Genomic DNA, 13,117 nt, shown 5'->3' on the forward strand with positions numbered 1-13,117 from the left:
GTTACATTCTTTTGATTCTCCTCCCCATCCCTCCAGCAGCAGGTGAAGAAGAAGGGGGAGGAGCGAGCTAGTGGCTGCATGGTTCTGAGTTACTGACTGGGCTTAAACCATGACAAGCCCCATCATAGAAGGCCACCAAATTGGTCAGGCAGGATTTCCCCTTAGTGAAGCCCTGCTGGCTGTCACCAAGCACCTTGTTGTTTTTCATGTGCCCTAACATGCCTTCCAGGAGAATCTGCTCCCAGATTTTGCCAGGCACAGAGGTGAGACTGACTGGTCTGTAATTCCCTGGGTCATCCATTTTCCCCTTCTTGAAAATGGGGGTTATATTTCCCTTTTTCCAGTCATCAGGAACTTCACCTGACTGCCATTTTTTTCGAATTCGCCAGCACCTTCAGGACCCACAGATGGATTTCATCAGGGCCCATGGACTTGTGCACATTCAGGTTCTTAAGATGGTCTCGAACCAGATCCTCTCCTATAGTGGGCCCAAGGTCTTCATTCTCACAGTCCCTGCATCTGCCTTCCAAGACTTGGGTGGTGTGGTCAGAGCATTTGCCAGTGAAGACTGAGGAAAAGAAGTTATTAAGAATCTCAGCCTTCTCCAAATCCTGTGTAGCCAGTTCTGATAGTTTCTGGAGAGGGCACACATTTCTCTAGTCTGTCTTTTATTTGCAAAGCAGTTAGAGAAGCCCTTCCTGTTATCTTTCACATGCCTTGGCAAATTTAATTCTAACTGGGCCTTAGCTTTCCTAATCTTGGTCCTTAGCTTCCCAGACAATATCCCTGTATTCTTCACAGGCCACCTGTCCTTGCAACCACCTTTTGTAAACCTCTTTTTTCCCCCTCTAAGTTTCCTCAGCATCTCCTTATCCATCCAAGGAGGTCTCCTGGCCCTCCTGCTGCACTTCCCTTCTAGTTGGGATGCAACACTCCTGAGCTTGTTGCAGGTGATCCTTGAATATCAACCAACAGTCTTGGGTCCCCCTGCCCTCTAGGGCTATATCCCATGGAACCTTACTAGGCAAGTTCCTGAAGAGCCCAAAGTCTGCTCTCTTGAGGTCCAGGGCAGTAAGCTTGCTGCACACTCTTCTAACTGTCCCAAGGATCTCAAACTCGACCTTCTCATGATCACTACAGCCAAGGCTGCCCTGGAGCAGCACATTTCCAACCAGCCCCTGCCTGTTGGTGAGCACGAGGTCAAGCAGGGCACCTCTCCTTGTTGGCTCCCCTGCTACTTGCAAGAGGAAGTTGTTTTCCACACAATCGAGGAACCTTCTGGAATGCTTGTGACAGGCCGTACTGTTCCTCCAACAGATATCAAGATGGTTGAAGTCCTCCATGAGGACAAGGGCCTGTGAGCATGAGGTTGCTCATATCTGTCTATAGAGTCCTTCATCCACAGTGTCCCCTTGATCAGGTGGTCTGTAACAGATCCCCACAGTAATGTCTCCCACTGCAGTTCTCCCTCTGAAACTCTGTTGACTGATCACCTGTCCCCAGACAGAGTTCCATACTCTCCAGCCTATCCCTAACATAAATAGCAAATCCCTGTCTGCTTGGCCTGTCTTTTCTAAATAGCTTGTAACCTTCCATTCCAACATTCCCGTCATAGGAGCCATCCCACCATGTGTCTGTGATGCCAATGATATCATATCCCTGTAGCCATGCACACATCTCTAATTCCTCTTGTTTATTCTCCATACTATGGGCCTTTGTATGGATGCATCTGAGCCGAGCTCCAAATAAAGCTGGCTCATTGGCTGGAGCGGCTGGAATATCTCCGCATCACTCTGAGCATTTATTACAGGTGCTGGCAACTGACTGGGTGTGTTGGGATGGATTGATGTCCCCCTCCCCCAACACCTCTAGTTTAAAGCTTTCTTGACCAGCCTGGCAAGCCTCCTATCAAAGCAGCACTTCCCCTTCTTTGTCAGAGCAGCTCCACCAGCCTCCAGTAGACCTTGCCTCCCAAATTGAGTCCCATGTTCTAAATACCCAAACCCCTGACTATGGCACCACTGTTCTAACCATTTATTAACCTGCCAAATCCACCTATTCTTTTTAAGGTCCTCCCCTTTATCCTAAGGTAGGATAAAGGTGCAGACGTGTGGAGAGCAAACCTGTGCCTCCCAATGAAGGCTGCTTTTTCCCTCGTTAACTTCTTATGAATCTAAGACTAATTCAGAAGTGCTACAGGGTCTTATCAATGCCTGACTCAAAACCAGGGAGAGTACACAGTTGTCTGTCCTTCCTGCTCTCCCTCTTGTGGCAGGACAAACAGGAACAAATGAAGGATTTCTTTTAAGAAACAGATATTTCCACAGGGAAAACTGAGAAAACAAAATTCACCAGCCATTATACAACAGGATAGGATGCTATTACTAAGCCCACCAAAACACCTAGCTCTATTTGAGTGACACCTGCTTTTGTACAAAGCCCCATCACTCAAAAAATAGGGAGCAGATCCAGCTGGCAGCATGGGGAGACCACCAGAAGCTGTTGGAGAATATGAAAACAACTCAGGAACACTTAGAATTACAGATTCTTAAAAAAAAACAGTTGGTTTGTGATCCCACACATACAGAGTCATGAATCACTCCATTTGCATTCCCTTACTTTTGCTACTCCTTTATCTAATCAAACTCATTCCATCATTTTCTAACTTGCAAGCACTGGGTAACCTGCATTCATTGATTTTAGACTCCAGGTTACCCTGCTTATTAACTTGCTCAGCCCAGAGATTAACAACAACCTATTACAAAGTCAACTTGAGCTAGCTTGGAAAAACAACACAAGGGTGAGGGAACATATAACCTTTTTTTCCCAGGGTCTGCAGAATTATATAGCATTTCACAATTGAGGGCTACTGCCACCTTAGCAGAAGCTGGAAAGAAGCACAAGGCTCCTTGCTGGAAGGATTTAATGACTTGCTGCTTTCTGACATTGCTTTAAATGTCACGGTGTTCCTGCTTGCAGGCATTGTATTTTTTAATGGCTGCATAATGTGCACTCCATCAATCATCTTTTTCCTTCCAAAAAACCTGTTGTGTGTGTGATAATCATGGGATGGTTCACCAGGACACAGCTCCTTCCTGGCAGCTTCAGAGCTGCTGTCATCTCCTGTCAGCCTCTGGAACATATCTGAAGACAACAGCCACCTTGTCCTCACCCTTCTTGGCACTGGCACAGAATCTGTGGTCTGTATCATGGGCCCTGACAAAACTTGTCTGTATGGAAATAGCTTTTAGGTCAGATTTCAGCACAAACTTTATCAAGAACTGGAGAGGACAAATTTCTCACCCAAAGGCTCATTTTGGCATGCTGCTTTTCACCAGGACCCACAGAATCTCCTGCAAAGGAAACCCAGGTGGGTAAGAAACCAACACCCATCTCACAGACCTGCACCACAGGAGTGCTTCCTCCTTTTCCTCACATGGTCGACAACCACCTAGTGCCACTGCAGCCAACAGGGCAGCAATACTGAGCCTGCTGCCCTTGCCAGAGGGTCCAACTCCTCAATGTCCCTTGGTGCTTTGGAAATACAACTGCTACCAGGTCCTATGACACCCACTATGTTGCTTAATGTGCTCCTGAAATGGATTCACTTGGATGATGTCAGGATAAAGACCTATGCTCCATCCCTAGCAGTGTTCAAGGCCAGGTTGAACATGGCGACATGGTCTAGAGTGAGGCACCCCTGCCTGTGGCAGGGGGTTGGAACTAGATGATCTTAAGGTCCTTTCCAACTCTAACTATTCTATGATTCTATGAATAGAAGGATTAAAGCAAAGTAGTACTATTGTTTGTAGGGCCTTTGCTTGAAGCTAAAGACCAGCAGAACATCTTGCACTGCTCTAAGTTTCTTCAAATAACATTTCATGGCATTTCTTTATCCCCAGAATGCTTTGCACAGCAGTACGCTACACTGGCAAGACAGAGATATAAAGCAGAAATTTTGCACTCAGCAAAATCAGTCACAGCCTGGGGCATCAGAACTCATTCTGGAGATGTGGAACATGAGGACAGACAGCCAAATTATCCCTCTAGTCAATCATAAAGTGTCCTGGCTTGTTTAAGTGTTCGATGCCTGAGGAGGGAGGAGGAGGGGGAAGAACAATTTTACTAGCATTGCAATCTCAGATCATAAAGTTCTTGGACTGGTCATCTTAAGCTTGGGAAAAAAAAACAAACAACTCAAAGCATAAAGCAGCAAGCACTCCTTCAAAAAAAGTCCAAGCCACATGTGACAATCCTACTTGAAGTCTAAACACTGCAGCCTCTTCTTTTAAAAGGTTCAAGGAGAAGCATTTGCTACTGAGTTCATTAGGGTTTACAATCTTTGGTTGCTGTTAAATTCTAATCATCCTTATCTGTAGCAACCAGTGATGCCAGGAAGTCCTCTGGCTTTTCTGTGTTATTACCCTTAATTGCTCTGCTGTTGTTTAGAGATCAGATTAAACCTTCCTGCTTTCAATATAACAGAAATGGAATTTGTTTTTATGTTCCTGGCTATTTGCTTTTAGTTTTCTTTCATCCTTTCAACTCCACATTGTATATGTCACAGTTTGTTCCTTCCACCTCTACTTGAGGGAACTCCAAGCTGATGGACAGATCAGCATCTACTTTTAACTACAGACATCCTCAGCTCTGCCTTTGGCAAAACTCATGGCCAGTCGCACAACTTCTGTGGAGCAGTTTTCCAATCTCCCCAGCTCATTAGTGAAACAAAGAAATACAAAATGAAGTATAATCTTTTGTAAATAAGTAAAATCAGTTCTGCTTTGTGGTTAAGTAACGTTGAGCTTGGCAGCTTTGCAACAATAGCAATGGGTAAGAGCTTTGTTGTATATGACAGTGAAGAAGCATCTTAGGTAAATGTTTTACAATAACCAGCTAGAACCGAACTAGTGTTTCCTGGCATAACAATGGGACTTTCCAAACCTAAAGTTCAGCCAAAGGACGAATTGAGGAAGAAGATGAGGAAAAAACGACCACCAGGGGTCCCAAAGACCACTACCACATTATTGTGCATATGCGTGAAGAATTTTCTAGAAGAATTATATAATGTATAAGTAGCTTTATGAATATGCATGTAATGTAATGCTTGTATGTATGTTTGATGACTATATAATCACGTCTTGTTTGGTGATCGAGAGAGACACACTAGGAGGAGTTATCCCCCGTGTTTCCCAGCCCAGCAATAAAGAATACCTGTTTGTCAACTTAAACTTTGTTGGTGAGTTCTTGGAGTTTTTCTACAAATCATTACTAAGTAAAGAGCAGGGCCATGTGGGCTACAGCTGGAAGTGGTGCTGCCTTTGGCGCAGGAATGTAAAAGGGAAACTACCTGCAGCAGGGCAGGGCCAGCCCTCATCCATTGCCATGTGGCACCTGGAAAGTCCAAACTTGCCAAAAGCTGAGATCCAGCAATTAGGGAAAGCCCAGAGTCTATAAATAGACTCACAGGTGAGCTCTATATCACTATCATGCATCCTGCTGTCCAGGAAGTACAAAGCAATCACAAGCATTTTACACATTAAACAAACTCAGAAGCTGTTTAATCCCAAGGTGCCAAACCTGACCCTATATAGCACAGCACAGAGGTATCTGGAGGAAAGGTGAGATGACTCAGACTGCCACACTGCCACAAGGAAGTTTGGGACCTGTCAAAAAGGTTATGTGGGAAAACAGCACTGCCCAGAGACAAGTCACACTGTAAATGTGACAGACTTCTAGGGAATGCAGTGTAGAGAAACAAACTGCTGGATGAGAGATGTCTTCTCCAAGATAAAAGAAGTTGACTTATGCTTTCACTTTGTTAAAAAGCTTTTTTTGAAACTTATTTCTGCAGCTCTGTTTTCCCTGCAAACATCCATATACCTGTAAATGCTGCAGTAAGAGTGTTCATGTTGACATGGGTTTCAACAGGGGGAACTGAAGTCCTGTTAAAGAGTGCTGGAGAGCTTCTGTCAAGACACAGGGCATTTGGGTTTCCTGATAATTATTCCATTAATTCCATTCTCCCCTAAGAGGAAATACTGTGTGTAGGTGCTGATCTAAGATTTTTTGGGGAGATTTTAAAGCTTTCCATTCAATACTAGCTTCTTAACATGAAAATGACAAACTCTTCTTGCCACCAGCTTTTAAACCCCATGTAAATGAAGCCAAAAGCAAGCCCTGCTTGCTGTCACTCTCTCCCAGCTATCTGGCCCCACAGTCCTAGAATCATAGAATAGTTAGGGTTGGAAAGACCTTGATATCATCTAGTTCCAACCCCCCTGCCATGGGCAGGGAAACCTCACACTAAACCATGCCACCCAAGGCTCTGTCCAACCCGGCCTTGAACACTGCCAGGGATGGAGCATTCATAACTTCCCTGGGCAACCCATTCCAGTACCTCACCACCCTAACAGTAAAGAACTTCTTCCTTAGATCTAATCTAAATTTCCCCTGTTTAAGTTTGACCCCATTACCCCTTGTCCTATCTCTACAACCCCTGATGAAGAGCCCCTCTCCAGCATCCTTGTAGGCCCCCTTCAGATACTGGAAGGCTGCTATGAGGTCTCCACGCAGCCTTCTCTTCTCCAGGCTGAACAGGACCAACTTTCTCAGCCTGTCTTCACACAAGAGGTGCTCCAGTCCCCTTAGCATCCTTGCAGCCCTCCTCTGAACATGCTCCAACATCTCCATGTCCTTCTTATGTTGAGGACACCAGAACTGCACACAGCACTTACATTAGAGGATGAGGCTGAGGACACTTCCAACAGTAGATTCTCTACAAGCATCTAGAACGAACAGCAGACTTAAAAAAGGCAATGAGATGTATCAAGGCTATTTTTAATTTACTAAGACTCATCTTAAGAAGCCTATGTTAGAGACCCAGGTGGCATCCCCAGCTCCTTTAAGCAGTGCTTATGTCAAAGAGGGGGCATGGGAGGGAAGCAGGGAACCTGTATCCACAAAGCATATATCGCAAACACCATAAATCTAGTGTCTCAGCTCACACAGATGGTTACATGGGGCAAGATGGATCCAAGTCTGAGGAACATGGCCACCACTACTCCCCAGCAAACCCTGAGCCACACTAACTGCAAAATCTCCCACAAATCCCTGCTCCATGACCCTTTGAGTGTCACGGGAAGAAGCAACCAGCAGCCCCTTGTGCACTGATCCCGGTCACAGTGACTGTTAATGTCTAACAACCTGAGCTGCCCATCAGCTGATGTCACTTTCATCATTGTCATCAACTTTATCACATGGTTCTGGACAGCAAGATTTCTTCCAGCACTAACCCAACAAGAGCACAAATCAACAGCAATTGTGGCAGTTAAGGTGCACAAATTATACTTCTAAGTGAAGATTATAATTAAACATAGAATATAATTGAATGTATTCCTATAACCACTCTGCTACTGCACCAAAGCATTCACAAGATACCTTCAAACTGTTCTGAAACTGTGACTTCCTCTTGGAAAAACGGGTCATCATCAAAAAATCACATTTCCTTCTAGTAATGCAAATAAAAATTCAGGGTCAGATTCAAGACTAAACCCTGCTCCCACCTGAAACCACACAATTCTATGTGGCATCTTGTTCCGGGACTTCTTCGCCCTTTGCTTTGTTAAAAAAACATCATGCTCATGATGTTTCACACCTTTAGTGCTCAAAAAACACCACAGACATCAGGCAGAAGCAGCAGCTTAAATATGTCTTGGGAAACAGCTTCCCTGCATCCCTCTTTGCCCCAACATGTCTACGTGTTCCTCAACATGCTGTTGGAAGACACTATCTGCCACTCTTTCCAAGACACTGACACTGCTAATCAGCTTTCCTGGAGATGTCCTTCACAAGAAACTTGATACTCTTCTCTGATTCTGACCCAAAAGACACTGTGATATCAGAACTTCCCATAAGACAAGTTCTATATTCTGCTGTGATATTTATACAGTGTTTTACAAATATGCCTAATTCACAGTACTTAAATAATTGTCAGAGAAACAGAATAGGAGTCACTTTTGAAATTCCTAGACTTCTAGTCTATCTGGTTCAATTTTTTCTCACACACAGGTCAGAACCAGGATTTTCAGAAAAAAATGGGTAGTCAGAAGCAAGAAACCTGGCTCCACACCACATTCCACCATAACACCCAGCAGAGACTCATTTTGAGACATACAATCTCTTTACCTTTTCTAGCCTCTTTGTGGAGTTTAACTTAATGAATTTCCAGATATGTTTGCTATCCACAAACTCCCAAACCAGCTCTGGCTCTTGTCAAAGGACATTTGTCAAAGCCTCAAAGGGAGCTGCCACCATCTGCAGGACTCTCTCAGCACTAGGGACTCAGCCAGCTTCCCAGAACATGCTCTAGCCTTGAGGGAACAGGGACAAGCTGAACATCTTCATACCGACAGGCCAGAGGACAGATGCTCTCCTTTCAGTCAGGTTATGCATGCTTGGTTCTTACTGACATCTTGGCTCCTCTTAGTGGCCAGCAAGGCTCATTTAAAGAATTGCCTTCCTCTCAAAACTAATGCTTTACTTGAGTTGTGTACAATAGGGACCTTCTCCACTGATCAGCCTGGTTTGTGATCCACAGCTAGGACATCGTCAGCTAAAATGGCAAGTCTGAATTCCAGCAAGTGCTTACCTTGGTATCAGTAAGGACCGGGGCTTTGTTTTTTCTTTCTCCTTTTCCCGGTCCCTGTCCCGGTCCCTGTGATGCCTGCTTTTTTCATCTCTCTTTACCCGTTCTCGTTCCCGTTCCCACTCTTCTTTCCGCCGCTGGCGTTCCTTGTCGCGCTCCCGTTCCCTTTCCCGTTCTCGCTCCCGCTGACGCCGCTCCCGTTCCCTCTCCCGGTCCCTTTCTCGTTGTCTGTTCTCTCTCTCCCGTTCCCGCTCTCTTTCCTTTAAAAAGGAAAGAGAAATCATCATGACATTGTGGCAACATCTCCTAACAAAGTGGGCAGCAAGAATTCAAAGTCTTGGACTGCAAGGACTTATATTAACCCTCTCATGTTAGAGCAAAGTATTGAGATAGATAAATATGGAGCTTGCTGGCCATCATTGCTTGCTGAGGAGGCAGAAAGTGGAAAGGAACAAAGCATACATCATACTCATCACAGCTGTAATTTTCAAAGGCAAGAAATCAGATTAATTTAGTTTATTACACTTATTAAATAAATGTATTGATGTTTACAAGTATTTACTCTCACTGCTAATCACATTTAGCTAACTAATTGTACAAACAAACACCATGAAAATAACTGATGGTGCAGCAATAGCGAGGACAGGCTCCTGTTTGTGCACTGCTTCTGCATAACAACAAGGTCTTCCAGGCAAAGGAAAGTCAATTTTTAAAGGATGTGACAAATACCACTGAAAAGCTCCCCACTGAACAGGATTTATTATTTTTTTGCCACTACTCTCAAGGCACAATAGTTTGCACGAGGGCAAAAGGAAGTGGAGGGAAAAGATTCACAGCCTTATTTTCATGTAGCTTGACACCTTACAGCAGTGCAACACCAACTGACAATATCTGGGTGCTTTCCTCACCTAACTCGATCAACTAATATGTAACCCCACCAGCGGTGGACAGTCATGATGGAGCCTCTGTCTGTGCACTTAGCATGTCTGTCCAGATTCAATCCTTTCTGTCTGTCCCAATAACTAACAAGCAAACCTCAGTCAGGTTATTTCCTGGAAACTCCCTCTCCAGTATGTCCAAGAATGGCTGCAGATGTGGCTGTTACTGTTGCACAACTGCCTGGTATGCAGAGAAGCAGCCAGTGCATTTGAAGAGGAATCATCTTCCCATCTCAGACATGCTTTTGCCTTCATCACGCTGAAACAGAACCTCCTCCCATCCCTGCATCTAATGTCTTCTGTGCAGTAATTAAGTCAAGATTTAACTATTTGTAAGATTAAGCATCTTGAACATCCATCACAGTCCTGTTTCAACCACTGCACTAGAAACATGACAAGCGCCAGAAGTGCCTGGAAGAAAGCTGAAAGGAGAAGCATGGAAACTACTTACTCTGTAGTTACGATATGGATCTGGGTCTGTATACTGAACCCTGAAATTCTCATACTGCCCACCACGCCGGAACCGTTCTATTTCATAGTCATAATAGGAATCTGTATAGGGATCAAGCCTACAATGAAAAACAGGGAAGGTTAGAAAGGGAAGCATCACCTTGTACCTTGTTGGCACACAGAAACACTATGTATTCTAGCTCAGGTCTTAGTCACTATGCACTGATAAGAAAAAACATGTTCAATGGAATATGACTGTACAAAGTGGCTTATTTTCTACATATCCCAAAAAGACAGGATTTTTTAAGTGAAGCTTATCCAAGATAAGCACAAACCTTTCCTGATAAACACAAAAGAAAAATGCTAAAAACTAAATTCAGCCTTCAAATCAACGTGGTAAAAATGTTTTTTATAGCCACTTCAAACATATACAGATATAACAATATAATGTTTTGCCTCATTGATTTAGAGTTATATTTTATGTCAATGCACACAGAGCTAACGTCAAGCACCCTCACATCAGAAGTGGAATGGATGGTGATTCCCTGCCACCGGAGTTGATGGGTGCATCCTGCTGCCACCAGCACAGGACATGAGCTGTTGCTGAGCTTTCCAGTTGGAGACGCTAAGCTTCAGGGGCAGGCCAGCAATGATCTACCCCTATGTCTGGAATTACTCTATGAAATTAAGGTAACTGCATCTGCACCTGATATTCTCCAGTGGAAAACAGGTGCTGGCCCTCCAGCACACCAATGAACAGGTAAGCACATGGCACACCCTGCCCAACTGCAAAAGTGTAGTAACTTTTGGGTTGAAAAAGGATTTAAACCAGACCCTCCTTAAATCTGCAATGTTTCCTCCATTTGATTATTTCTATCAACATTATTAGATGGTTTTAATTCACATACTCAGCAATATCGAATCCCTGGCAGCCATGTGGAGTGAAAATATCAGATCTGTTGTAAAGATGGGGAGGTGGGTACAGGAAACAAGAAGCTTCCATGGCCACAGAGGAGATAGTGGCAGAACTAAAATATAAAACAAAAGCTCCCAAATTCCAGATTATCCATAATAAGACTCTGACTTGTAAATAAAAGGAATAAAGGGCCTGCTTTTGCACTTTAAAAACTGCCAAATAATCTAAACCAGACTATGATGTAAATGCTGCCCTGCAAATCAAGTGGCCATCTGTTTTGGTTTTTTTTTTTTTCCTGAAACAAAAAGCCAAGGGAAAGAATACCAGGGAATCTTGAATATGTATGTTTAATCCAGCAAGAAACTCCTGATGCCAACCAGACAACAGTCTAGATTCAGTGACATCAGGTGTTCAAAGAAACAAAAAAACCTCATGCTACACCAAAAAAGAAACTCTACTTTTTAATACAGACATAAGTTCATATCTCCCCATTCTCTCACTATAACATTTGTGGACTTAGTCATTATTTAAACAAGCATCACTGCTGTGCATTTAGATAATTCAGTGCTTAAATCTTTAGGCAAATAATTTGTATCACCCAAAAAAATCAAATATATCCACTGTCCTGGGTTCAGCTGTAACAGTTATTTTTCTCCTTCTTAGTAGCTGGTGCAGTGCTGTGTTTTCAACTTTAGTCTGAGAACAACGCTGATAACACACCAATGTTTTTCGTTGTAGCTGAGTAATTGCTTACTCCTATCAAGGACTTTTCAATCTCATGCTCTGCCAGTAAGGAGGGGCACAGGAAGCCAGGAGGAAGCAGAGACAGGACACCTGACCCAATCTAGCCAAAGGGGTATTCCATACCACAGCACATCATGCCCAGTATGGGGGAGTTACCCAGAAGGCTGAGATCACTGCTTGGGTCAGACTGGGTATCAGTTGGCAGGTAGTGAGCAATTGTATTGTGCATCACTTGTGTTTATTGTTTTCCTTTCCCCTTTTAGTTTTACATTCTCTCCCCCTGTTATCACCCTTTCTTTAGTAGCAGTAGTAAGCATAGTTTTGTATTATACCTTAGTTACTGGACTGTTCTTATCTCAACCTGTGGGATTAATATTCTTTCAGTTCTCCTCCCCCTTCCTCTGGGAGCGGGTGGGGGAAGAAGGGGGGAGTGCGTGACTGTGTGTGGCTTAAACCACAACAGTCCTTTGTGGTGCCCAATGTGGGGCTTGAAGGGTTGAGATAGCGACAGATCTGACCAGAGTGTGTCTAATCATATTTGTGATAAGCATTCATTATTTCAGATTAATAGTCATAATGTTGATTTATTTGCTCTCAGAGTTGTTGCACTTGGTCTCAGAGTTTCATTATGTCACACCTTATTTGCAACCGGTATTAGTGTTTATCAGCTTTGGGGCCTGGGCTAAGATTCTCATTTCACTCTACGATAATGACTTATAATACAACAGAATTATTGATCATGAAACTGCTCTGGTATGTGTTCTCAGCGTGGACATCACCTCTATATTTCAGGAGCCATGTAATGGGAACTGTTAACAATTACACCTCTTTTTTACCCCCTTGGAGGATCAACCTATGTGGAAGATATCCTCTCACACCCTCTGCTCCTCCACCAAGCTATTTACAGTGGCACTTAAAAATATTAAAGATTCTGAATATCATTTTAATGCCATTGAAACCATCCTGCTCCTTTTGCTGGGAACTGGCATGTTGCTGAATATGCTGCATGTGTTTTACCTATGGCCATACCACCCTGAGAACACCCGATTTCATCTGATCTTGGAAGCTAATCAGGGTCAGGCTCAGATCTTCACTAAGGTTAAATGACTATCTAAGAATATCACCAAGAGATCTTCTCTGAAGCTGAACAGTCATGAGTGGTAGGGTGTTTGGGACAGCATGGGCAAGTATCTAGGCTAGCAGGCCCCTCCAGTGCTTTGGAACTTCACCCCTGAACAAGTGAAAAATCCAGAAAAACTAGTAAAACACTAAGACAGGGTGTGCTGTCATCCTGGCAATACCAGAGACCAAGTCACTGCAAAGTGCCAGAGCTTGGCTTACGCATACAGAGCCCTGCTCTTTAAGGAACAGGAAAAATATGTCTCTGGATCAGAAGGCAAAGCAAAAGACAATGTGGCTGCT

General features: G+C 43.8%; 1 protein-coding gene across 8 annotated transcripts in view; it reads right to left on the bottom strand.

The window, feature by feature from the left end:
* LOC117438018 (zinc finger CCCH domain-containing protein 18-like) overlaps positions 1 to 13,117 on the bottom strand; it is a 79,552-nt gene that overhangs the window by 30,471 nt on the left and 35,964 nt on the right. For all 8 annotated transcript variants that reach the window (XM_034073369.1, XM_034073367.1, XM_034073362.1 and 5 more), the window contains 2 exons: positions 10,037 to 10,154; positions 8,651 to 8,907 (listed from right to left, as the gene is read on the bottom strand). In XM_034073369.1, coding sequence (XP_033929260.1) covers positions 8,651 to 8,907; positions 10,037 to 10,154 — 375 coding nt within the window. The remainder of the gene's footprint in view (positions 1 to 8,650; positions 8,908 to 10,036; positions 10,155 to 13,117) is intronic.

Source organism: Melopsittacus undulatus, chromosome W, assembly GCF_012275295.1.
Source record: "Melopsittacus undulatus isolate bMelUnd1 chromosome W, bMelUnd1.mat.Z, whole genome shotgun sequence".
In the NCBI taxonomy this organism is placed as follows: Eukaryota; Metazoa; Chordata; class Aves; order Psittaciformes; family Psittaculidae; genus Melopsittacus; species Melopsittacus undulatus.